At 43.5% G+C, this 27,632-nt stretch overlaps 1 protein-coding gene across 1 annotated transcript in view; it reads left to right on the plus strand.

Moving 5' to 3' along the window:
* The window catches only part of nmnat2 (nicotinamide nucleotide adenylyltransferase 2), a 312,435-nt gene that overhangs the window by 246,478 nt on the left and 38,325 nt on the right, over positions 1–27,632 (plus strand). The window contains exon 5 of the mRNA XM_068036467.1: positions 24,713–24,836. Coding sequence (XP_067892568.1) covers positions 24,713–24,836 — 124 coding nt within the window. The remainder of the gene's footprint in view (positions 1–24,712; positions 24,837–27,632) is intronic.

The following is a 27,632-nucleotide window of genomic DNA, read 5'->3' on the forward strand; positions in this document are numbered from 1 at the left end:
CAATTTACACTTCCTTCTCAGTCCTTGTGCCGTCAATTTCTCAGTCCTTCAATCTGATTGGTTAAGGAGATACACAGTTGCTTGCCCTGTTCACTCAGGTCACCGATGCCCTGTTTCCCTTGCTGCGATGTCATCAGCTCACACTTCCAGCAGCTTGTCCTGCAAAAAAATTATAAACTTAAATGTGCCTGGACAAGATTCACTGATGGCAGACATCACTGGATGCTCTGCTACAGCAAATTATGGTCCATTGTTTCTCATTTAACATATTCTCTTGATGGCTCCGTTGGTAAGCTCCTAAACTGAGCCATTCAATCTAGAAGGTGCCAAACTCAATCCTTGGCTGGTCTTAACTGGAACAGTATCAGAAGATGCTACATATACCCTTGGTGGTGCTTGGCTTAGGGTGGGAAAGATCTGGTCAATAATGTTGCTCCTGATCAATATCTAGTGATCCTTTCTGGAAAGTGTGGCTGTCTGATGAGGATAGGACTGTGATGTCACCGCATCCTACAGTCAAATGAGGTAAAAACACCCACCATCTACACTCACAGCTGAAGTATGACGTAGGGTAAAATACCAGAGGGTTCTTGGTGCCCATGAAACTGAAACCAGAAGGATGCCGAAAACAGACATGTAGTCTTGAGTGTTAATTAGGAGCCTGATATCTATTGAATGCTCCCTTGCTGAAATTATTCACTGGTGAGTGGCATAGGTATCAAATCTGCCCCACTCAGGATTCCTCAGTGGCCCCTGCAACCACCAAAGGAGGGAAATATTTTTATTAAAACAGCTTGCTGTGGAGCCACCAGTACTTAGCCGACTCCACTGGCATCACGATCGTTCCCCCACCTCCTGTCACGATATCTTCTCTCATGCGAGCTGCTACTGGATGAGGATCAAGGTCTAATTTCCATCAATCCTTGGCTTCTTGGTTTGGATGTGTGCTGCTTGTTCAGTGCTGAGTTCGGGTCCAATAATGGGTTAACCCAGATTAATGTTTACCCCAAAATGCCCTCGGGAAACTGGAAAGTTAGAGGGAAAATATGCTTAATATTCAATAATAAATAATAATTAAATATGACTTTTTCTTTGTCTCTGACTTTCTTTGCTAGTTCATTTTCTCTGTCCGTCCCCATAGTAGCTAACTTTTCTGTTAGGGAAGATGACATGCAAATGTGTGTCATAAGTCATATTAAAGCTCTGATCTTTCTGTTGATTACTTTAAAACTTTAATTTTATAATAAAACCTCAGACGGTATTGTCACACAAATTTAGAAAATAAACTCTTCATCTGTTTGTCCTGTAAATATTCCAGGTATATCGCTTAGACTCTTCAATAAATTGTAGCCTGAAACACTGACTAAACATCTTTTCTAATACCTTTCACCTACACATTTGTTAGAAAACAAAATCCTTCTTCCTTAAGGGAAGTGTGGAATTCGAGACAGTAACAGATCAGCCATGATCTTATTAAATGGCGGAGCAGGCTCGATGGGCTGAATAGCCTACCTCATCTCCTAATTCGTATGGTCATAGGGTATCAAAAAAATTATATTACTTCCAGAATGATGGTTGCGTTTGACTCCAGTGACATATCAGAAATACAGGAGGTGTATCAAACCCTGAAAGGCAATCCTTCAGATAAAAGGTAATAATTCACACATACTGAATGGCTTTACTGGATCTCTTGTATACACTTGCTGTTAAATAGCATATGTTATACACCCATTACACTGAGATTTGATACTTAAGAATAAGACATGCTTTGCTGATGGCAGTGGAGTCATTTAAGCTTTTGTCCAGCTCAGCTTGGCATGAAAATCATCATGAAAAAGCAGAACTTTCCTCTACATAGGGTAAATGTCTCCTATCCAAACTTGTATCTCTTCCATACTGTATGCATATTATGTACATGTGATGCAAGAGTTTTTGTGGTGTGTATTTCCCCATTTAAAGTTACTCTCTTTTGAAGAAATTATTGTAAAACTTTAAAAAAGCTGTTCTGTGTTTATTGTTTAGAATTATTTTGTACTTTCTCCTTTTTGGGGTGTTTCCTGGCACCTTGCCCCATTGCTAAGCAGATTGAACAGCCAAATAACTTGCTTTCAGAGCTCTGCCAATGTTGCTTTGTGTGAAATGTACAAGGGAGGCCACAGATGGCTCAGCCTTCGCTTATAACTTCTTCCTTGTTAAGGAGCTTCTTCAACATTGTCCCTCCTCCCTGGGTAGCCATGTAGCTTGTCACAGATTTGAACCTGCTTCCTACCATCCATGATACATGTACTTTGTAGTGTTTGATTGATCTGGGTTTGATTGTATTAGTCTGTCCACTTATCTGTGTTCACTGTGTTTGATTGCTTAAGTCTATGGGTGGCGCTTAAGAGTTAAAACTGAAGCTAGAAGGTTCTACAGCAAAAGAAAGCCGCTACCCTGTGAAGACATTGTAGTGAGATCGTGTAAGAACTATTATATTTTAAAGTGCTGTAAATAAACCAGTTGGCGATTTAATACAAGTGTGATATCTGCATTGCTTTGAGATAAATCAAATATACATACTATATCCAGCAACCTGGCGGAAACATAACACACTTTAATGGGTAAATGCACTAGCTGCCACGGTCCTGGCTACAAAGATCAGGAAATACCCTGTCAGCCATGACTCAGCTGGTAGCAGTCTCACTTCTGAGTCAGGAGGTGGTGACTTGAGATGAAAATCTAGGCTGACAATCCAGTGCAGTACTGAGGGAGTGCTGCATTGTTGGAGATTTTTAAACAGGCTTCCATTATCCAAATTATCTGAAGTCAAACCTTGGGATTTCATTTCTACAGTTATTGCTTCTCAGAATTATTCTTCATGTTGAAAGATCTTTTGAACATTTTTAATGTTGTTTGGCATAAGTGGAAGAATTTTAAACACTCCACGACAGGCAGAAGAGGGTCAGGAGCGGAGGTTAAATTGTCAAATTTGGGAAGGCCGACCCAAACCTGCCGCAAACCTGCTTCTGTTTTAACTGCAGCGGGTTCTGGGGCTTCTGAGTAACCCTCACAGGAGAGGTGGGTCCATAATTATAATACCCAAATAAGGCTCCGTTTCTGATATTTTGGTAGTGATTTGAATTTAATGCCTCCTATACGGGTTTCCCAGGGCTCAAGAAACCCGGCAGCTAAAGGGAGGCAGGAGCAGCCGGAGTAAGCAGGCAAGTGCTTTTTATAACACTGCTTTAAGTCAGGAGGAGGAGTAGTGCTTCCCCCCAGCCCCTCAAGCAAATTTTCTGCCACGATCGGCTGACCTCACACCCCCCCATCTCATGATCTCTCCCTCTCTTCTGATTGCCAGTCTGATTCCGACCAACTCCCCAACATCCCCCGCTATCTCTCCCAGTCTCCCCTCCCTTCTGGTTACCAGTATGACCTCTCCTCCCCCACCATCAATTCGATTACGAGGAACCGTCCCTAATGGTCCCCTGCAATGGCTTTCTACTGCTGGTTTTCCCACCTGGCAGCCTGTCAACCTGCTCAGCTGCCTGGTGGGAAATGAAGTAAATAAATGCTGTTAAGTGCGTCAGGATCTCTGCGTTACAGTATGTCGGGGTTTCCCCCCACTCCCCACCAACACACTCTCCTGCTTCCCCTTAAATATCAGGGCCATTTAGAGAGAAATAATACATAAACGTGGAGTAGAAAACATTCTGGTGTGAAGTCCATTAGTGTCTGAGGAGAATTCCTGCTAAATGTTTTAGAGAATTTGTCGCTATTTTCTGTCTTTATGAGGCCCACTCTCACTGTTGAGACATTTCAATCACTCCTTTGCAATACCTGCACCATTTCGTGAGTACTATAATGTTACAATGTAAGACCCATGGTCTTTGTTAGCTAGACTTATTGGATAGGTAAAGCAATTTTTTTTCCATATAGTGACCCATCTGTACTGGTCTATCACAGTAATCGGATCACATAATGAGAAAAATAGATTGTACGTTTATCCATGTTTTCATTCATTATGTCATTTGTTCTAATTTTTCATCTAGAATTACAAAGCACGTGTTTATTGAGTAAGCATCAGTCTACCTCGCGGGAATACTTTGATGAAAATTTCTTCTCTTACTGTTAGAAACTCATTAGCTGCTTCAATTTGAACAACCCCTTTGGATATACAGGAAGAACACAGGGGTTGAGATTATTGCTTTCAACAGTTTCCTCTCAGCTAACATTCCACTGCTGTTTATTGCCTTGGGATGTTCCCTTTGTGGTGAATGAACCTTCTTTTTCAATTAATGTGTTTGCTGGCTTACTGCTGATCTAGTGTTCTAGTTGTTGGCTGGCATATTAGCAGAGTAATGTTGCCAGCCAAGAGCGACGTCTCAATTCATTCCATCTTCGCTGCCTTCGGAGAATACTTGGCATCAGGTGGCAGGACTATATCTCCAACACAGAAGTCCTTGAAGCGGCCAACATCCCCAGCTTATACACACTACTGAGTCAGCGGCGCTTGAGATGGCTTGGCCACGTGAGCCGCATGGAAGATGGCAGGATCCCCAAAGACACATTGTACAGCGAGCTCGCCACTGGTATCAGACCCACCGGCCGTCCATGTCTCCGTTATAAAGACGTCTGCAAACGCGACATGAAATCGTGTGACATTGATCACAAGTCGTGGGAGTCAGTTGCCAGCATTCGCCAGAGCTGGCGGGCAGCCATAAAGACAGGGCTAAATTGTGGCGAGTCGAAGAGACTTAGTAGTTGGCAGGAAAAAAGACAGAGGCGCAAGGGGAGAGCCAACTGTGCAACAGCCCCAACAAACAAATTTCTCTGCAGCACCTGTGGAAGAGCCTGTCACTCCAGAATTGGCCTTTATAGCCACTCCAGGCGCTGCTTCACAAACCACTGACCACCTCCAGGCGCGTATCCATTGTCTCTCGAGATAAGGAGGCCCAAAAGAAGAATGTTGCCGATGGGTTCTGGCAGAACATTCTGGCATTCTTCACTTCCTCTACCCCACTGTATTTTGGAAATTGGATGCTGTAAGTAGAAACTTCCTTCAAAAGCTAATCATTTAGAAGGCAGACTCCCCATGACCATCATCAGTATTTCTCCTGTATCTAGTAAACAGCAGGCACATTTCAAAGCATTAAAACAGATACAGGCTCCCATTTATGTGAATGTGACAATGTAGCCTGTTAATTTATCATACCATAAGTTACAAACTCATTAATTGCGTTGCCTTCCAAGAATCCTACTGGTTTTTACAATTATGTGAACTTAAGCCAGTTTGGATTATCCTGAAATTACAGATACTCAATACATAGGCATTTGGGGGCTTTGAGAGCCGAAAGTTTAACATATATACTCTTGTAATATGCATGTCTTTTTAGGTGATGTTTTTGGAATCATTTTAATGTTGAACTGTTTCTTGGTTGAATTGTGAGAGAGGTCACCATTACACACTAGTTCTTGATAAGTTGTTATGTCATGATGACTTCAACCTATTATGTCAATCAAAGCTTGGAAAAACACATCCATTATCGAAGCCTCCAGGTAAACATTCTTCTTCTTTTCAAGGTGGAATGCCTTACTTTTATAGGACAAGGAGCCCCCAGCAAAACTGAGGTCAGTGAGAGTCAAGAGAAAAGCCCTCCAGTGACTGGAATCAGAAAATAATGCAGAGGAGGGTGGTTATGGTTTTCAAAACAAATCATCTCAGTCCCAGGATATCACTGCAGGAGTTCCTTAGTGCAGCATCCTCAACCCAATCACCTTTAGCTGCTTCATAATGACTCACCTTCCACCATAATGTCAGGATTAGAGCTGTTCACTGACTATTCCACAGTTTTCAACTTCATTGACACTGAAACAGTCCATGCTGCCCTACAACAAGACTTGGACAATATCCATCTAGGGCTAACAAGTGGCAGGTACCATCTGCAACATATATGTACTGGGTATTAACCACCTTCAGCAAGGGAAAGTCAAACCACCTCGCCCTGACCTTAAATGGCACCGTCATTGCCAAGACTCCCAACATCAACATCCAGGGGATTATTGTTCACCAGGAAATGAACTGGACCTGCTGTATCAACACCACAGCTACAAGGACAGGGCAGAAGCTGGCTACCCTGTGATAAGTGGTGCACCTTCTGATTTCTTTAAAGCTTCTCCCACCATTTCTGAGTACTCACTACTCACCTAGATGAGTGCAACTGCAAGACTCAAGAAGTTCAATTTCCTACCAAACGCCATTGTGGAAGTACTTTTACGACAAAGACAGCAATAATTCTAAAAGGAGGCTCATTGCCACCTTTATAAGGTCAACTAGGGATGTGCAATAAATGTGGTCTTGCCTATTGTCACCTACATTACATGAACAGTTTTGAAAAATACAATCTTGTAGTCTCAATGCATTTTCTTGAAAAGTGAAAATGACAGCAAAGCAGTTAAGATATTTACTTCATAATCCTTACAGTGCTAAGTTCAGGCATTAGCCAGCTGACATTTTAATCCACTTATAAAGAATTAATCACTGGTTCTCATCTGAGCCCCCAATGATGGACTGTCCTAAGATACAAAAGCCTCAAAGTTGACACTCTCTCCATGGAAGTCTGTCTCTTGTTGACTGAGTGAGAAGTAGCATTCACAATGAAGACTAATCATGAGTGATTATTTGCCCACCCTCCACGCTTTAGGGAGTTACACAGAAAATAAAGCCCTTGAGAGAGAATAATTGGCCTGATGCCAAACCATAACTAATCTTTTGAAGATTCACTGACAGAATTAGGCTTGCTTTTGCTGCAGAAGAAAATATTGAGAGGGAATAAGATTCAGGTGTTAAAAATGTTTACAGGTGATTTTAGGGCCAGAAGATAGGGACATAAAATTGAAGAATCTCAACTGAGGTAATTTTCTTTCGACAGTGAGAGGGTAATTATTTTGCTTTTATGCCTCAAGTGTTAGCCCTTCCACATGATTTTAGTATGGACTCTGACAAAGATAGTCAATGTCATGTCAAATAACTAAGATAGATGAATATGTTTTACAGAGATTTCATAATTTACATAATTTACAAGAGCAGGCTAGAGATTAGGAATCCTGCGGAGGGTAACTCACCTCTTGATTCCCAAAGCCTGCCCACCATCTACAAGGCAGAAGTCAAGCGTGTGATGGAATACTGTCCACTTGCCTGGATGGGTGCAGTTCCAACAACACTCAAGAAGCTCAACACCATGCAGGACAGAGCAGCCCACTGGATGGCGCCCCAGCCACAAACATTCACTCCCTCCACCACCGACACACTGTGGCAGCAGTGTGTACCATCTACAAGATGCTCTGCAGCAATGCGCCATGGCTCCTTAGACAGCACCTTCCAAATCCGTGACCTCTACCACCTAAAAGGACAAGGGCTGTAGATGCATGGGAACATCACCACCTGCAAGTTCCCCTCCAAGCCACACACCATCCTGACTTGGGACTATATTGCCGTTCCTTCACTATAGCTGGGTCAAAATCCTGGAACTCAATTCCTAACAGCACTGTGGGTCTACCTAGCTCACATGGACTGCAGTGGTTCAAGAAGGCAGCTCACCACCACCTTCTCAGGGCAGTTAGGGATGGGCAATAGATGCTGGCCTAGCCAGCGATGCCCACATGCCATGAACAAATCAAAAAAAAAAACTGGATACGTACAGATAGGAGTGATCAAACATTTCATGGAGCACAGTAGTTCCTGTTCAGTTTGGTTTTTGGAAATACTTTTGTTGGGATACAAGTTGGCATGATTAATACAATTCCATGAGTAATCTTAGATTTGATATGTTGGAGTTGTTAGCTGATTCTTTCAGTGGTCAGGGAGGAATTTCTGCCTTCCTCTTCTTCAAACTTTTCCGTGTGGTTATCCATATTCCCCCAGGATATAAATCGGAAAAGACTCTTACCTCTAAATCATATATGATCTTTTGAAATGCAAAGATTAAATGGTCTTTACATGTTCTGCTAGTAATTCTACATTGATGTTTGAGCAAATGCTTAGTCCCTGTGGCTGTTCGTGTTGCTAAAGTGATATTCATGTTATAGTAGAAATTAGCTGTCAGGAGCCTGGGTTTTCATCTTGTGAAAGATTCCACACCAGAGGTTTGGCTGGCAGGTTTCTGCCTGCGTGACTGGCCCTGCTGAATTTGTCAGGTTCAACTAATTGGAATATTCTGGGCAGGCTGTTGGCATTGTCTCCCCTCTGAGTTGGAGCTCACCTGTTTGGCCTGGGGAAATGACTTGCTGCTAACAGAATTAAATGCTTGCTGCAGCATTTAAGGGCCCAGCATTGTCAGTGAACTCGTGCTTTGAAACTGGATGTCTAGATGGTCTGCTGCAGGGCACAGAGCTATCATGCTTTCAGATGCTACAGTGGAAGTGCTAATGCAACAATTAAGTCCTTTTTTGTGACTGAATGACGAAGACCTTGAACGATTCAATCCAGGCATATTGGAAGGAGGTGTCAAGGCCATCAGTGACAACTCTACTGTCCATGTACAGCAACTCTTCACACAGGGAACAGTAGGTCAAATCAACCTCCTAACACAGATCCATGAAGAGTATTTACATTTCACCTGATCTGATGCCAGCAGAAGAAATATTGGGGTAATAATTCAATTTATATACTTCCAATGTGTGTTATAGGCGCATATTTTGAAATTGCACAATTCCAAGCCATGATTTTCCAATCATTAGAACTAATGAATGGAAAATCAGGAGCTGGGAGTATGCCAAGAGTGCATTTAATCACATTAAAACTAATCTCTTTAAAATCTATACAGTTCCTAGGTTCAGTTGCACTTCATCAGCCTTCAGATATTTTTTCTCATAGCCTACTTTTCCTGTTGTACTCAATCAACACATCTTATGTACAGGACAATCAGCACATCTTATCTACAGACCTTTATTTTCCAAAAAAATACATTTTTACAAATTTTATGAATAAAGTATTACATAACAATTCAACTTTGACATTAAATGAAAGTGCATTACAGATCATTTTCTTTCAATACGGTACATGAGGCACCACAAACATTCTCTGGTGTATACAGCCCAAGGGGTTTACAGGTCTCCATACACAGTGCTCTTTCCTGAATGAGCCTCTGCAAAGACTGTCCCAAGCTTTAATGTGTCCCTCAGCATGTAGTCCTGGACCTTAGGATGTGCCTACAGAACTGCCAGGCATCCTCCTGCCATTCAGGCTCCTGGGCTGTGCTGAAAGTAGCTGGAGGCATCTTGCAATTTCATACTTTTTAATCTTATTTTTTCTGCATTGGCTATTTTATCCATGATCCCCATGCAAATCACCTAAATACATTGGGGTGGAGTTTCTGCTTTGGGCACAAATTGCACCCAAAATTGCACTAGTTTTGAGATGTGCTTTTTTCTCAAGTTTCCACTCAAACTTATTAGCATAACGCTAAGCGTAAAATCTGCAATGAACGGGTGCAATTGGGAAGTATCTCAGAACGAAACCTTTTTTGAAAAAAAATTTGCTTTAAAAAATATTCCTTGATATATTTAAGTGGTAACATGGTGCAGTTGAAAATGGGTTTATTACAAAAAAATAAGCATTTCTAATCAGAAAGTCTAGTCCAATAGCCCAATTTTAAATAACTGAAAATGATATTAAAAAATTATACAAAACCATTCACTAGTTAATTGGTGTACTGTACTCATTTTCTGAGTAAATCAAAAAATATATATTCAGAAGCTTTTATAGTGTTCTTACTAGTGTGAGTCACCTCGAAAGTCTGCAAAACCCTGCAATGGTGGTTAATTTGAGATACAGGCATGGCCAGTTTTGTGGGCAGGGTCAGCTTCTAGCATAGTGTTCTTTAAACTAGCTAGGTTACACAGTTTTTTTCAGTGCAATTTGCTCGAAATTAGCCAAACTAATGCAAAAGATCGCAGGAACCTAATTTGTGGCGAATGTAATTTGCGGCGAATATAATTTGCACTCGAAATCCCTCAATCTTTTTCATTGGTTTGGCCGATTTGTGCAAATTGCATTGAAGAAACAGTGAAACCTAGTGGAAATCTAGGCCATCCTTTCTGTTACTGTACTGAGAGAGTTAATGACTTAGATGAAGGGAGCAATGGCATGGTAGCTAAATTTGCAGATGACACAAAGATAGGTAGGAAAGTACATTTTAACGAGGACATAGGGAGGTTGCAGACCAATATAGATAGGTTGAGTGAATGGGCAAAAATCTGGCAGATGGCGTATAATGTGGGAAAATGTGAAGTTGTTCACTTTGGCAGGAAGAATACAAAAGCAGAGCATTACTTAAACGGAGAATGACTCCGAGGTGCAGAGGGATCTCGATGTTCTAGTGCATGAGTCACAAAAGGTTAGTATGCAGGTACAGCAGGTAATAAAGAAGGCTAATGGAATGCTGTCCTTTATTATGAGAGGAATTGAAAATAAAAGTAAGGATGTTATGCTTCAGTTATACATGGCATTGTTGAGACCACATCTCGAATACTGTGTGCAGTTTTGGTCGCTTTATTTAAGGAAGGATGTAAATGCGTTGGAGACAGTTCAGAGGAGGTTTACTCGAATGATACCTGGAATGAGTGGGTTGTCTTATGAGGAAAGGTTGGGCAGACTGGGCTTATTTTCACTGGAGTTTAGAAGAGTGAGGGGAGACTTGATTGAAGTTTATAAGATCCTGAACGTTCTTGACAAGATTGATGTGGAAAGGATGTTTTCTCTTGTGGGTGAGTCCAGAACTAGGGGGCAATGTTTTAAAATTAGAGGTCATCCTTTTAAGAAAGTGATGAGGAGAAACTTTTTCTCTGAGGGTTGTGTGACTTTGGAACACTCTGCCTCAGAAGGTGGTGGAGGTGGAGTCATTGAATATTTTTAAGACGGGGGTAGATAGATTCTTGTTAGGCAAAGGAATCAAAGATTATCAGGGGTAGATGAGAGTGTGGAATTCGAGATGCAAACAGATCAGCCATGATCTTAACGAATGGCAGAGCAGACTCGAGGAGCAGAAAGGCCAACTTCTCCTAATTCTTATGTTCCCATGTTAATCACAACAGTAAACTCTGTCAGCATCGTTTCAGTAAATATTTGTGTTTTATAAATGCAAATTAAAAGTCCCAAACCATTTTCTGTCTACATCCATTTTAGTCACTCTGGCTCTTTGCACCTTAAATAGTTACTCTTCTGACAAGTGTTACACATTTTGACCCATTTATTGCCCAAATTACCAGTCACCTTTTGGATAATTTCTTTTATGTAAGCAACCTTTTATATTGCAATATATTCAACTTATTAACTAAATCAAACCCTTGGGTTTAGATGATTGTCCATCCTAATAATGAGTATGTAAGGAAACCTGCAGTATAACATTTTATTGTGTACTCCTGCTGAGGGGATACTGCTAACCAGTGAATAAAATGTTGGGTTTTTGACTGGCCACACCTCTCTGAGTGTTTTTGTAGTGAGCATGCCTCTGTAACATTGCATGCTTCCATTCTGACCGCAGCCCTTCTGTTGCTGAAACCCTCATCCATGCCTTTGTCATCTCTAGACTTAAATATTCCAATGCTCTCCCATCCTTCAGATTCCATAAACTTCCATTCATCCAAAACTCTGCTGCTTGTATACTATGCTGTAACATGTCCAGATCACCCAATACCCCTTTCCTCACTGGCCTGCGTTGGCTTCCAGTCCCCACTGCCTCAAATTTAAAATTCTCATCCTTGTATTTAAATCCCTTAATGGCCTCCCTATATCTGCAACATCTTCCAACCCCCTCCCCCTGAAATTTCCTCTCCTCTGGCACTGCATCCTCTCTCTTTTCACCCCATCATTGGTGGTCATTACTTCAGTTGCCTCGCTCTCCCTTCCTAAACCTTTCTGCTTCTCCATCATCCTCTCCTCCTTTAAGAGACTCCATAAAACTCACCTCACCCTGCCTAAAATCTCTTCTTTTGGTTTGTTAATATTTGTTTTACTTATTATGTCTCTATGAAGCAACTTGGGATATTTTTATGTGTTATACGTGAAACTCTGCCTTCCCCTGCCTACACAATCTTCCCCTGTCAATATCAGGGCCATTGTGTCCATTACTAAACATTGAAATGGGATATGTCTAATTACACAGCCATAGATCAGGATCTCTTCTGCTCCTAGACATAGATCAAGAGGTGCCAAAAGCTGAAATGTTCGAACTGGCCAAATAGCCATAAGATAAATCTGATGGCCACATGAAAACCACCAATCCTCACATAACCTTGATGTCCTTTCTCATACCAGTACTCGGAGGATGCATGAGTTTCAGCACAGATACAAGACTGGTTGTTTTATTACTCTTGGTACTGTTGGAAAAAGCAGTTGTGTTTCAATGCCTGAAGCAAAACAGCCCATAGTGTTTTTGTCAATGTTTGATATAACCTAGATAAATTTAAGTTACTTATTGCCTATGATATATATACTAGTCAAACTCCTGTCTCATTGCACATGGAGGATTCAAGACCAAGGGGCTGAATTTAATGAGCCCTCTAGGGACGGGCAGGGTGGCAGGGGTGGTCCATAAAATTGTGAGGAAAGGCCCAGTAATTCCAGCAGCCTCCATGTGGGCTTGTGCGAGGTAGGGGGCCCTTCTGCCTGGGCAATCAGTGGCACACAGAGTGTCTCTGGTGGCAATGCCTACCCCATGCCACCACCCAAATCCCCACCCTCAACAACCAACACCCCCCTCCACCCCTCGCTGGGGAATTCCTGACTGGGCCCTGGCGAGTCCGCCTCCACCTACCTGCAGTAAAAACAGAAAGCGTTGGAAATACTCCGCAGGTCAGGCAGCACCTGTGGAGAGAGAAGCAGAGTTAATGTTTCAGGTCTGTGACCTTTCATCATGAGTGGATCAAACATACCAATGTAACCAACAGCTTCAATCCTCTCCCCACTCTAAGCAAGAAACTCCTTTTCCTCCCTCTCCCCCAACTAAGCAGGCAGCAGAACTCCCTCCTGCTTCCCCTCCCAAGCAAAAACACAACCTCCTGATGTGGGCATACTGCACTCCACTGATTAGACTTTACGTGCCCCTCCAAGGCAGGGTTGGAGGTGGGGAGCACGGAGTTTCATGACGGGTGGGGCAACGGGGTGGAGGGCCCGTCGCCTCCCCTTCAAAAGCGATCTTCCCGGGGGTGGGAGGTCGACAATGGCCTTTCTGCCCAGAGGCCAATTGAAGCCCTTAATTGGCCTATCAGTGGCCAGTTGGGAGCCTCTTTCCGCCATTGCTAAATTCTTCTCAGCAGTGGCAGCGAGGGAGGGGGGTGGGGTTGCCTCCACCGCACAGGCAAGATGCCTTGTAAAACGAGGCGCCCTCCCTATTGGGGGGGGCCCTCCTTTGTGGGCAATTTGTGGCCCTCGGAAGACCCCCACCAGGAACCAATTCACCCCCCCCCGGGAACTCCTCTCCCTGAACCGTAAGACCACCCCCCAGCTCCCTCGCCAGGGCCTTCCGGACTTGACCCGGCAACCCTGCCTCACCTGTGTCTGGTCCAGGGTTCCAGCGTTGGACCTGAGTCCAAGGCCTCTGTAGTACTGGCAGTGGCCACTACCCCCAGTGGCACTGTCAATATTGCTGCGCTGCCCTCTGATTGGTCAGCAGTGCTTGTAGGTGGGATCCCTGTCTTTAAAGGGACAGGGATCCCGCCTCCTGAAACTTGCATTTAAAAACACCAAAAGATCGTTTGGGGCGGGGTGGGAGTTGGGGTGGAGGCCGCGAAAATGCAGAGGCAGGGTTCCCCCTGCCTTTGCGGCCTGGCGCTGGGAGCCCCGCATCCTACACAAAATCCAGCCCCACCTTACCATTGATCATTGCTTTGCTGATTTGAGCCAAACACTCTGGCCGAAATTCTAAATGGCGGCGGAGGCCCCACCCACCAGCTTAAAAGTCAGGGGTGAGCCCGCCTGCCATGTCTGGAAGCCACACAGCGATTATGCATGACCCAGGCCTTTAATTGACCTTGGACAGGACTTCCGCCCCTCTGAGGCAGGGCGGGAATGGCACCCTCCCGCCTTCCACTCAATGTTACGCCTCCCCTCCCCCCTACCCCCCGGGAGTGGGCTGGGAGGCAGAGGGGTCGTAAAAATTCCGGCCTCTATCTTTCTTTCCTCATTCTTCCTCTTTCTGTCTCCTCCCTTTTCTCTCTCTCCCATCATCATCTCCCGCCCTGCTCTTTCTGTCTTCTCCCATCTCCCCCTCTACCTGATCCCTCCCTCTCCTTCCTCCCCTTTGTCTTTTTCCATTCCCCTCTCTTTGCCCCCTTCCTCCACCCCCTCCTTTATTCCTTCTCTCTTTTCAACCTCTTCCTGTCTTCCTCTTCACCCCAACTCCCTCTCTGTATCTCAGTGGAATTAAAGTATTCCTGATTCCGCGATGAGCACTGATTTGCTCCACCAGATTACCAGACAGGCGATGATGATGAAAGTTTAACCCCTTGTCTCATCAATCATAACCAAATGTCACAAAGGTTCATTTACTAATAATGCTGCACATATATACCCTTTCTGCAAATGAAAAATGTAATAGTTTGAAAACTGTTACTTCAAAGAAAAATTATAAAATTTTAATATTTTCTAGAATATGAAAGGAAAAGGGCATGATATGTAAGGTATATATAAGAAATCAGGACCTTTTTACTTGACTGACTTGTACTATAATGCTAAGATTGATAGGCCTGTAATTAGTCAAACAGAATCTTTGAATACTTCAACAAGGGTGCTAAAAAAAATGAAGCTTGTAATAAACTTTGGGTGGACTATGGCTGATGGTTATTAAATGTTATGGTCACTCTTGTAAGATGCTAACATTTACCTATGAGTTGCTTTGAAATATAAGTAAAGGTGTGTGCAGCTTACCTAGCCTATGTTTTTCTGGTTGAAGCAAATAGTATAGATGCATTTAAGGAGAAGCTAGACAAGCACATGAAGGAGAAGGAAATAGAGGATTATGCTGATAGAGGAGGAAAGATGGGAGGAGGCTTGAATGGAGTATAAATGCTGGCACAGATTGGTTGGGCCAAATGGTTTGTTTTATGTGCCGTATATCCTACACGATCATACATAACCCTTTAACTCTTGAGTTCATGGTAACCTTTTCTTTAATATAGACTTACAGGGCTGGACTTTTCATGCGGGCTTCTGAACCTCACCGTCAGGCTCAACTGGGGGTCAGAAGCCCACACTGTGTCAGGAGCAGTCACTCAATGTGATTTTCCCTGGAGTGGCCAATTCATGGTCATCAGGCAGACTCACCGTCCAATTAAGGAAGGCAAGCAGCCTCTTGAAGCTGGAGAGCCAATCAGAGGCAGCAGCAGGATGCCATGGCAGAAAAGTGAGGCAGAGGGCCCCCCAAAATGGAGGCACCCTCTCATTAATTCTTTTAAATTTGAAGTAAAAAAATGGATTTTGCAGCCCAGTCACCACTGTGGGGGAGGGATCCCCTGTACAGGGCAGCCTTTGGCTGTTGCTGCACCCAGGCAGGCAGGCAAGGATGGCTTCTAGGCCTGCCTGGAGCTTTGGCCCCCCCCCTCCCCCCCAGTCTGCCACCGAGAAGCCACCTCCAAGCAGTTAAATTGGCCGCTGCCGTCTGCAGAAACCTGGAGGCAAACTGGAAAATCCCAATCAGCATTCTTCCATTGGCCTTAAGTGGCCCATTACAACCTTAATTGGCTACCGCTGCCTGTGGTCTGCCTCAGAAATCCAGCTGATCTTGTGGAGAACAGATTGATGATTTACTGTGATGCCCTAGAAGCCCCTTTTGAACAATGGTATCCAGAACCATAACAGCAGCATTCTGAGCATGCAATACAGCAGTCTGCAATTCTGCATCTCACACTGAAGAGTGCCTGCAGAGTCTCATCGACAAGTTTGCGGCTGCCTGCAATGAATTTGGCCTAACCATCAGCCTCAAGAAAACGAACATCATGGGGCAGGACGTCAGAAATGCCTCATCCATCCATATTGGCGACCACGCTCTGGAAGTGATTCAAGAGTTCACCTACCTAGGCTCAACTATCACCAGTAACCTGTCTCTAGATGCAGAAATCAACAAGCGCATGGGAAAGGCTTCCACTGCTATGTCCAGACTGCCAAGAGAGTGTGGGAAAATGGCACACTGACACGGAACACAAAAGTCCGAGTGTATCAAGCCTGTGTCCTCAGTACCTTGCTCTATGGCAGCGAGGCCTGGACAACGTATGTCAGCCAAGAGCGATGTCTCAATTCATTCCATCTTCGCTGCCTCCGGAGAATACTTGGCATCAGGTGGCAGGACCGTATCGCCAACACAGAAGTCCTTGAGGCGGCCAACATCCCCAGCTTATACACACTACTGAGTCAGTGGCGCTTGAGATGGCTTGGCCATGTGAGCCGCATGGAAGATGGCAGGATCCCCAAAGACACATTGTACAGCAAGCTCGCCACTGGTATCAGACCCACCAGCCGTCCATGTCTCCGCTTTAAAGACGTCTGCAAACGCGACATAAAGTCCTGTGACATTGATCACAAGTCGTGGGAGTCAGTTGCCAGCGTTCGCCCGAGCTGGTGGGCAGCCATAAAGGCGGGGCTAAAGTGTGGCGAATCGAAGAGACTTAGCAGTTGGCAGGAAAAAAGACAGAGGCGCAAGGAGAGAGCCAACTGTGTAACAGCCCCGACAAACAAATTTTTCTGCAGCACCTGTGGAAGAGCCTGTCACTCTAGAATTGGCCTTTATAGCCAGTCCAGGCGCTGCTCCACACACCACTGACCACCTCCAGGCGCTTACCCATTGTCTCTCGAGATAAGGAGGTCAAAGAAGAACTTAGATCTTTGATGTTGCAGTGGAAGCTGTAACATTGGCCATCAATCACTGCATCATAGTTGGTTTCACAGGTGCGCAGATGGAGGTGACCACTCATTCCATGTTGGAAAGGATGGGCTCCAAGCTCTGCATAAAGTCCTGAACTAAGTTGGTGCTGGGCTCCTCCATGCTCCTTGAAATTGTACACTGGCTGTCTGGCAGGTTTTCCAGTGCACCAAGCATTTGGTTGTGTACATCCATCTACCTTTTTCTGTAGCCTGGCCCATCAAAGCCCTCATCCCACTCCTCTGCAGCAGAACTTGTGCGTGACCTCATCTGTTATCTGTACTATTCTTTCCCCCCTGGCCCTAGCTCCTGGATACTTGTGTCCAGTATCTCACCACATGCAGATCTGTCCTCTATTCTAGCCTTTAAAATACTCACAGTGTCAGACTTTGAACTGCTGTTAGACCAAGTGACACTGTCTAGACATCATCATTGTCTTCTTCCAGTTCCTCCACTGACTGGGAAGGCTCTAATTATTGGCTATCTGAAATGAAAAAAGGACATGGGTTGGGTTGCGGTGAAGAGAAAGGAGAAAGGAAGAAGTGCATGTATACACCATCTGCAGCTTGTGAGTCAAAAGAGATTATGAGATGAGGGAGAAGTGGGATAAGAGAAGGAGGGTTAGGAATGTAGATACCCTCATTATCGATAACCTCCAGCTCCACCAGTGACCAGGCCTCAGCGATGCCCCTTCCCATGATGGCCAGCACTGTCTCCTCCCTGCGGGTTAAAATATGCAGGCACGCTTGTCCTCCAGTTCTTTCATACCTTATGTTATGCGCTATCTTCTCCTGCAAGAAAGAAGGAAGTGCGTCACTGAGTGTCCTGCAATATGTTTGGGTGATGTGACTGTCATGAATGAATAGTTGCCTATGTGTGCAAGCTGTGAGTTGGGGATGCAAAGCTTGCAACAGTTCTGTGTGTGAGGGTGAAGTAAACTATATGAATTTTAAGCTTGAGTACTAATTGATAGAGATTTGTAGAAGGTGAGTGATGGGGGTGAATTGAGCCGTGGATGAGGCTAGTGGTGCAGTTGGCAGGCTATGCCATTTGAAGATGAACTCACTCAGATTGACAACTCATTTCAGATTGTTAAACCTCTTCCTGCACTGCATCCATGTTTTTGGAGCAACACTCCTGGTATTGTCCTCCACCGCATATGTCTGGAGGGCCTTCTGCCCCCTGCAGATACAGATTGGCCCACCTTCTCTCCTCATCTTGCACCAAGACCTCGAGTGCATTGCCAGGAAAATAAAAACAGAAAATGCTGGAAATACTTCAGCAGGTCTGGCAGCATCTGTGGAGAAAGAAACAGAGTTAATGTTTCAGATCTCTGCCCCTTCATCAGAACTGGGAAAGTTAGACATGTAACAGGTTTTAAGAAAGTGAAAGCGGTAAACAGAAGGGAAAGTCTGTGATTTGGTGGAAGACAGGAGAGATTACATGACAAAAAGGTCCATGGTTCAAGGCCAAAGGGAGTGGTAATGGGACAAGTAAAGAAACAAAAATATGTGGCGCAGTGGTTAGCACCGCAGCCTCACAGCTCCAGGGACCCGGGTTCGATTCCGGATACTGCCTGTGTGGAGTTTGCAAGTTCTCCCTGTGTCTGCGTGGGTTTTCTCCGGGTGCTCCGGTTTCCTCCCACAAGCCAAAAGACTTGCAGGTTGATAGGTAAATTGGCCATTATAAATTGTCACTAGTATAGGTAGGTGATAGGGAAATATAGGGACAGGTGGGGATGTTTGGTAGGAATATGGGATTAGTGTAGGATTAGTATAAATGGGTGGTTGATGTTCGGCACAGACTCGGTGGGCCGAAGGGCCTGTTTCAGTGCTGTATCTCTAATCTAATCTAATCTAAATGTCTCTAGGAGGTGTGAATGGCAGAACGAATGAATAGCTGCTGCCTGAAAGCAAAGAAGGGAAAGAGAGAAAAGCCCAAACTAGCAAAGAAAAAGAAAATGGAATCGGGCAGAGGTTACTATCTAAAATTGTTGAACTCAGTGTTGAGTGTGGAAGGCTGTAAAGTGCCCAGTAAAACAACCTGAAACATTGGGCTGAGTTTTACGAGGAGAGTCGGGACCCTGATGTCGGGGTAAAAAGCAGGTCCTGAGCCTGCACTTGCCCGCAGCAGGACCACCTCAGCAATTCTACCACTGCAGCCTGCTGACTGGCCACCTATGGGCTCGGGCTCCTGATGCTGTCAGCCCAGTCAGAGGGCCAGCAACTCTGAAGCCTCAGTAGCACCACTGGCACAGGTGGTCGCTAATGAGGTATGCAGGATGCAGGAGTCCTCAGCAGCTAGGCAGGTAAGAGGACAAAAACATTTAAAAAAATCATGGGGCCCAGTGTCGGGGGAAAACTGCTCCGGGGAAATCATTGGGGTTGCAGGACTGCCTTCTCTTTCCACAGACCCCTCTTTATTACATAAAACCGTCCCTCCCTGGTCTGCCACCGGGATGGGGGGGGAGGGGCTACCTCCATTTATCTGGCAGCCTCCCCACACGACGAGGGGTCACCCACCTTCCAGAAAATGTTGACAGCACTGTAAAGTGGCTCCTAATTGGGCATTATATTATGGAAATTTGCCAACCTCCTTGGAGCAGGCAGCCTTTCCACTTTCAATCTCATCGGTGAAACGTCCCAACAGCAGGACCGTGTCGGGGAGCTGACCTGACTGGGCTCCCCGTGATTTTACCAGCTCGCCTCCCCCACCTCCCAACCTGCTTCCTGGGGTCCGGTAAAATCCTGGCCATTAACGCTGTTTCTCTCTCCACAGATGTTGCCAGACCCGCTGAGTATTTCCAACATTTTCTGTTTTTATTTCAGATTTCCAGCATCTGCAGTATTTTGCTTTTGTATCATTGTCAGAAAACTTTGGTGCATGCCGTCACATATTCAGCCATTTCACAAAGTATCACAGCACAGATTCACTTTTCAAAGGACTCCCACCACCTTTTGCAGCTTCAATTTACCTTACAAGATAAGATGCATGGAGTTAGGGGTAATATATGGATAGAGAATTAGTTAATGCAGGAAGCAGAGAGTAGGGATAAGCTGGGCATTTTCAAGTTGGCAGGCTTTAACTAATGGAGTGCTGCAAGGATCAGTGCTAGGACCTCAGCTATTTACAATCTATATAATTCATTTAGATGCACTGACCAAGAGTAATGTATCAAAGATTGCTGATGATACCAAGTTAGGTGGGAATGTAAGCTGTGAGGAGGACACAAAGAGGCTGCAAACAGATAGAGACAGGTTAAGTGAACAGGGTGACAGATGGGAAAGTGTGAGGTTATTCATTTTGGTAGTAAGAGTAGAAAAGCAGAATATGTTGAAAAGGCATCTGTGATGGAGTCTGTCATTGCAAAGTGTGTTTTCTTCAGATCCTGAGAGGGAAACTAGAATTGAAACAGAAACAGAAGCTGGAAAACAACTTCAGGTTTCCAAGGAAACTGACACTGGGTGAAGCAGATAAAAGGAGAAAGAATCCTCCCCAGATCATTCAGACCAGGCAAATCAGGCATGAGTGGGCAAGCAGGAGAAAGTGAAAACTGAATCTGTTACTTAAAGTAGCTGACTAACCAGACCCGGCCATACGGTGCACTGGTTGTCACTGAAGGACTCGGATAAAGGGAAGATTGGTAAATCTACGCCATCAAGACTGTTGTGAGCAGAGCTGAGGAGGTTCTGGAGAAGTGTGCCTTGTGGTGAAGACCACACCTGTGGAGTTTGGATTGAGAAGGAACTGCTGTCAGAAGAAGAACAGTGGCTAAATCCGTAAAGAAAGAGCTGAAAATCTACCTGAGGGACTTCAGAGTTGTGAAGAACTGTGGGATAGTAATTGTTGCCATATCTGCTGGTGGACTGCCCAGTGAAACTGTGAGACCCATCTCTGTTGCATCTGATCGTTCAGGTGTAATTTGTAACATATGTATAGACCGTGATCCATCTGTTGCTTCATGTTTAATTTATGTTGGTTTTAGTTTGAGTGTTAAAGTAAAATTTATAAAAGTGAAATCTTGTCCATTTGGTTTGATTTCCTAAATTGGGGTCAATCGATGGATTTGATTCTTTTTGTTTTTTGGTGGTCTCCAACAGGGACCATAACAGCGTGAAATTTCTAGATGTTGTTGTTCAGAGAGACTTAGTGTACTTGTACAAGGAGCACAGGACGTAACATGCAGGTACATCAAGCAATTGGAAGGCAAATTACATGTTGACCTTTATTACAAGAGGATTGAAGTACAAGAATGCAGAAGCCTTGCTGCAGTTGTACAGGGCTTTGGGGAGATCACACCTGTGGAGTACTGTGTGCAGATTTGGTCTCCATATTTAAGGAAGGATATACTTCCATTGGAGGTGATACAGTGATGGTTCACTAGATCGGTTCCTGGGGTGAGAGGGTTGTCCTATGTTGAGAGTCTGAGTAAATTGAACTTGTATTATCTGGAGTGTAGAAGAATGAGAAGTAATCTCATTGAAACATACAATATTCTGAAGGGGCTGGATAAGGTAGACACTGAGAGGTTATTTCGCCCCGCCCTGAAAATCTAGAATATGGGGGCACAGTCTCAGGATAAGGGATCAATCATTTAGGACTGAGAAGAGGAGAAATTTCTTCACTCAAATGGTTGTATATCTTTGGAATTCTCTACCCAGAGGGTGATGGATGCTCCATCGTTGTATATATTTAAGGCTGAGACTGACAGATTGTTGATCTCTCAGAGAATTAATGGATATGGGGAGCAGTTGGTAAAGTGGAGTTGAGGCAGAAGATCAGCCATGTTGAATGGCGGAGCAGGCTCAAGTTCTAGTCTTGCTCCTATTTCTTATGGTCTTATGTTCTCCCCTTTAAGAGGTGCAGGCTGTCTTTAAGTAGCATTACCCACTCACACTATCAGGCCCCCTGCAATGAACAGCAATCGTTTAAAACAGTAGACAGCACAAATTTACTGTGCTGCCTGCGACGTAATGAATGGGTGCATGTTAATTGTGTACTGCGATCTCCACGTCCGATGTCAGGATCCCTGGAATGTCCTATCAGAAACTATAATGTAAGCAGAAGGCATTACAGATTTTAATAGGGAAGTGGATTTTTTTTTTAAAGTTATGGGAATTAAATTAAATAGCTCTTTCAGAGAGTTGGTACAGGTGCAATGAGCTGAAGAGCTTCCTTCTGTATAAAATTCTATGCCCTAAAATCGCTAGACTTAACTTTTATTTTATCTTCTGGTGTGCTGAAGTAAATTGTAGCCACTTTACACCTCCCTACTTATACAGGTTATCGTAACAGTGACTATCATATCTAAGGTCATTTGGGAAGATATAGACACAGCAAATTCTGAATCATGTTTACATGCCATATATGGTTTACTTACGCATTGGCTGGTAGATTTGTCAACTGAGACACTGGGGTGGGACCAACCTACAGATATATAACATATAGTGTGGAGCTCAGTCACCTCACATGACTGCAGCACACTGCAAAGGTCTCTACTTTCTGATAATAGAATGTGTAATCTGCTCCGGCAAGTCTCTCATTACCTGGTAACCTTTAGCCTTTTTCTCACCAAAGAGGATGTTTCATCTAAAAGTAACTGTGATGGAACCTTTTATCTAGTGAGAGCAAGGAGTTTGCTATCAAGTATCAACTTGCTATTGTAATATGGAAACAGATCAAGGTCTGCCAACAACAGCTGTTATTAATTCTTTTTGTCTTTGTGGACAGGCATCTTTTTGATCCATGCTTTTGTGCCACATGAAAGCAATAGGACTGAACCTGTTAACCTTGACTCTGCCTTGTACTGGCATTCGTAGGGGCCAAGTACATGTTTCTGAAGTGATGTCAGTAATGGATTTCTGTTTATTTATTCATTGAAACTTTAGCTCTCATTTCTGATTTAGCTTAAATTATGCTGAAACCATCGTACACCATTTCGGAAGTAGATGACCTTTTTGAAATTAGCTGTACGGTAAACCAATTCTGCTTGGATTATGAATGTCATCAGGAAAGAACTTAATATGACGTTGCTTTAATGGACAATAATGCCATCAAACATGCCACAAACATTTAATTCTTGAGCACTTCTGGATGGAATCACAGGAGCGGGAGTTTAAAAAAAGCAACAGGCTTTTTTTCTTTTCAAATTACCCCATTCCATGAAGAAATAGCCCTTAATTTTTAAGTGTGTTTTTCTATTTTTTTAAACTGTGAAACCTAGATGAAGGGTTAAAACAGAGAATACCACCAAGGCTGAAAAGAGTAGTGTAAATCATAAAGTAATGGGAGGTAAGGAATTCCACAGTTTTGAAGCTTGGGGAAAGAATGCGTTAGAGCAGGAGCCAGCAACCTGTGGCTCTGGAACTGCACGCAACTCTTTAACATCTCATTTGCGGCTCCCCCATTCTTTTCCAGTTCGATCGTATTAACAAGAAAAAAACCTAAAAAAGAAATTAAGTCAAGAAAAGCGAAAGCCGTCTTTAATTGTGGGGATAAAATGCTAATCATTATGCTACACTTTATGGTTTCAAATGATTATTTTACTGAAAAATATCATTGTTCTCTAAATCAACCTGTTCAAGTGGTAAAGTGACATATGGTTATAGATAATGCCTTTGGTTCGAGGAACAAGTTTTGTGGTTGCGATTATTATTGTTTCAAGTATAGCTCAGATGATAAATTATTCTGAATGTGCTATTAGAAGCTTTTTTTCAGTCACAAGAATCAATCACCAAAAGAATTATCTTAATTCTATGCACTTTAAGTTGATTTGTTTTAAAAATGATTTTACGGACAAAAGTATAGTAAAAAATAAAATCCAAAAATGTGATAATTCAGAGTTAGCTCTTTTTTTTTTATTACTAATACATAAATTCAACACATTTTATTTATTATACATGCAAATTATGCATTCGACCAGAGACACTTGGCAATTTGCCAAGTATTTGGTTTAGAAATGTTGAGTTTTTGTCTTGCAGTTCCCAATAGTTTTTATTTTAGGCAATTTTTTTTTAGATATGGCTCCTCAGGTAAAAAAGGTTGCAGACTGCTGAGTTAGAGTAGAATGTGGTGCAGTCAATCTTGATTTCAATACAGTCAGGATGCAGGGGTGGAAGAGTAGCACATGAGACCGCTGACATAGTGATCCAAGAAACAGGAGAAGGAAGTTCAGAGGAGCAATGACCATAGTAGTTTTGATTTAACTGGGGATAGAAAAGAAAGATTACAGTGGGAAGGGGCGGAGATAAACCAAGATAGCGATTGCCTTTCTGCCAACAAGCTTCCCAGTGTCCAGCATCATCTTGTCTCATCAATAAGTACCTTAAAAAACAATTGACTTGGCTAATCGTTTCTTTGCTGTTTGTGCAGTGTTGCTAGTGCAGAATTTCTACTGCATTTATCTATGTGACAACAGTCACTGCACTCTTACCACTAATTGTGTCAATCCTATTTCAATGATTTGACAAGGTACAATATAAATGCTGTCCTTGTGCAGTTGAGCTGATCCTTTGCAGCCTATTACAAGAGAAGTAATTGAAATTCTGCTCTTACAGTCAAAATTAGTACAAATAAAGCACCAGTTAACAGGATCTTTGAAATAAAGTAATTTCACTTTTAAATGAAGTGCTAATTGGAAATAATAAATATAAGTACCTCTATTTACTGATGGGAGCTATTCTATCTCTTTTGAAAATGGAAGGTGTTATAAACTGCTCTTAGCTGAGAAGCTAATTAGTGTCACTGTGAACATACCACATGCTGGTGGCTGACAATAATAACCTGTGTCTTTCATCATTTTTTCCTGAATTTTCTCCTAGAGAGTGACGGGTTGCATTCTGTCTAATGTAAACTCTCCTGCTACACCTGTAATTGGACAGCCACAGAATGGAAGACGCTCCATCTACCAGAACTCCACAATCACAAACGACAAACCTACTGCAGGTAGGCCTCATCCATGATGCAGGGGGCTACATAATGGGGGAATATTAAAAGTAAAAATTAAAAGCTTGTTTTATTAGAAAATGCAAAGGAACTGTGGTTGTTGGAAATCTGAAGCAAAAGCAGAAAATGCTGGAAATAATCAAATGATCAGGTGGTATCTGCGGCGAACCGCAAGGAATTAATGTTTTATGTGTGTACCCTTTGTTTTGACTTGCCTCCATACTTAGACAAATAAGCAGTGTCTCAGGTATATCAGAAGGTGTTCCTGAGCAGTGCTGCTGACTTCACCAATAATCTTTCTCACTTGCTCGTTCGTGCTCTCTTTTACACCTCCCCCGTGGGGCAATGCAAGACCTTTACTTAGTGCTTCCTTCATATACTGCATGAGATCAACAAAAACTTGCATTCGTATAGCACCTTTAATATAGAAAGACAACCCAAGGAGGTTCACAAAGCTTTCTTTTAGACACAAGTGGATGCCGAGCCAAAGAAGGGGATATTAGGATGGATAACCTAATGCTTGGAAAAAGAGGTGGGTTTTTAAAGGAGCTTCAGGATACCTCCCCTGCTCTTCTTTGAATAATGGCATAGAATCTGTTCTGTCCACCTGAGAAGGCAAACAGGGACTCCGTTTAATGGTTTCATCTGAAAGACAGTATCTCCAACAGTGCAGCACTGCCTTAGTACTGCACTGAAGTATCAGCTTAGATTATGTGAGTCCCTGGAATGGGGCTTGAACTCACAACTTTTGATTCAGAGGTGAGAGTACTACCACTGAACCAAAGCTCAGGTGAGTCACAGAAATAGCTGATTTGTAAAATTAGTGATGTATATTCCATGCGAGAGAGAACATCAAGGCTACTGAATCAGTGAATGAATAAGTCAAATATCTGTTTTTAAATTGTACTTTGGAATTTTTACTGTTGCTTTGTCAATTGAATTCCACAAGTTTGTCTATTGTTTGTGAAAACTATAAATGAGTGGCTTTTATATTTTTAAAATATACTAGTCAAACTCCATTAGCATCGTATATGGGGAGTCAGGACCAAGTGTTTTCTTCAACTGAAGTGAGGTTAGAGGGCAGGACAGGCATAATTCCATTATCATTTAAAGTCATTACATTCTATCCTTATTTATATTGCAATATAAATTCCTATGCCCTGTTCTTGTTCTTTGGCCTCCTTGTCTCGAGAGACAATGGGTAAGCGCCTGGAGGTGGTCAGTGGTGTGTGGAGCAGCGCCTGGACTGGCTATAAAGGCCAATTCTAGAGTGACAGACTCTTCCACAGGTGCTGCAGAAAAATTTGTTTGTCGGGGCTGTTACACAGTTGGCTCTCTCCTTGCGCCTCTTGTCTTTTTTCCTGCCAACTGCTAAGTCTCTTCGACTCGCCACACTTTAGCCCCGCCTTTATGGCTGCCCGCCAGCTCTGGCGAACGCTGGCAACTGACTCCCACGACTTGTGATCAATGTCACAGGACTTCATGTCGCATTTGCAGACGTCTTTAAAGCGGAGACATGGACAGCCGGTGGGTCTGATACCAGTGGCGAGCTCGCTGTACAATGTGTCTTTGGGGATCCTGCCATCTTCCATGCGGCTCACATGGCCAAGCCATCTCAAGCGCCGCTGACTCAGTAGTGTGTATAAGCTGGGGATGTTGGCCGCCTCGAGGACTTCTGTGTTGGAGATACGGTCCTGCCACCTGATGCCAAGTATTCTCCGGAGGCAGCGAAGATGGAATGAATTGAGACATCGCTCTTGGCTGACATACGTTGTCCAGGCCTCGCTGCCATAGAGCAAGGTACTGAGGATACAGGCTTGATACACTCGGACTTTTGTGTTCCGTGTCAGTGTGCCATTTTCCCACACTCTCTTGGCCAGTCTGGACATAACAGTGGAAGCCTTTCCCATGCGCTTGTTGATCTGCATCTAGAGACAGGTTACTGGTGATAGTTGAGCCTAGGTAGGTGAACTCTTGAACCACTTCCAGAGCGTGGTCGCCTATGCCCACATTTATAATAAAAGTAGCTTTTGTAAACTAGTCACACAGTGATGATACCTTCCCACTGTTAATGTCATTGTGACAAAAGTGGATGTGTTCCTGAAAGGAGACATTTTCAGGGCTATGGGGAAAGAGCAAGGAGTGAGACTAATCAGATAGCTCCTCAAAGAGTCGGCACAGTGGCCTCCTTCTATGTTGTATGACTTGTATATGGTGCTGTGATAGAGATTTTCAAAATGTGATAACACATACACTTAGCTGCTGAAACAATAGGTGTTATAAAATATAGTAAGAGTTAATGACATATTTTTTAAAAATAGACTGAGTCTGCAGGCAATTCCCAGCTCTGTCTTCCAGTTGTCGCTGTCAAGTAGCTTAAGTTTCTGAGCTTCGAAGTTATCTATCAGTCATATTTGTGTCTATTAAAGGAGGTAAATAGGATTGTTTACAAATAAATGTAAAACTTTAAAAATATATTTCCACCATTCAGCTCTCTTGGACTTCCTCTCCTCCCACAACTCTGCTAGAGCCTTTCCTCATGGTGTCCTAGTGGTAGTCCTCTACTCAGTCTACTGAATTAGAGGCACCTCTCTGTGGCTGCGGCCTGAATTATTGCCCCAGCCAGTTTCTGTCATGGCCAATGCAGACAAAACAGCCAATACCACAGGCCCACTCCATTGCACTGGCTCCCTGTGCAACCTATTTCAGCACCCTCTAACATGCGTATAATTGAACCCCTTCCTGCTTCTCTAGCCTCACTTTCTCTACCTCCTTCCATCTTATGCTGGTGCTCTT

The sequence above is a fragment of the Heterodontus francisci genome, chromosome 8 (genome assembly GCF_036365525.1).
Source record: "Heterodontus francisci isolate sHetFra1 chromosome 8, sHetFra1.hap1, whole genome shotgun sequence".
NCBI classification, from domain to species: Eukaryota; Metazoa; Chordata; class Chondrichthyes; order Heterodontiformes; family Heterodontidae; genus Heterodontus; species Heterodontus francisci.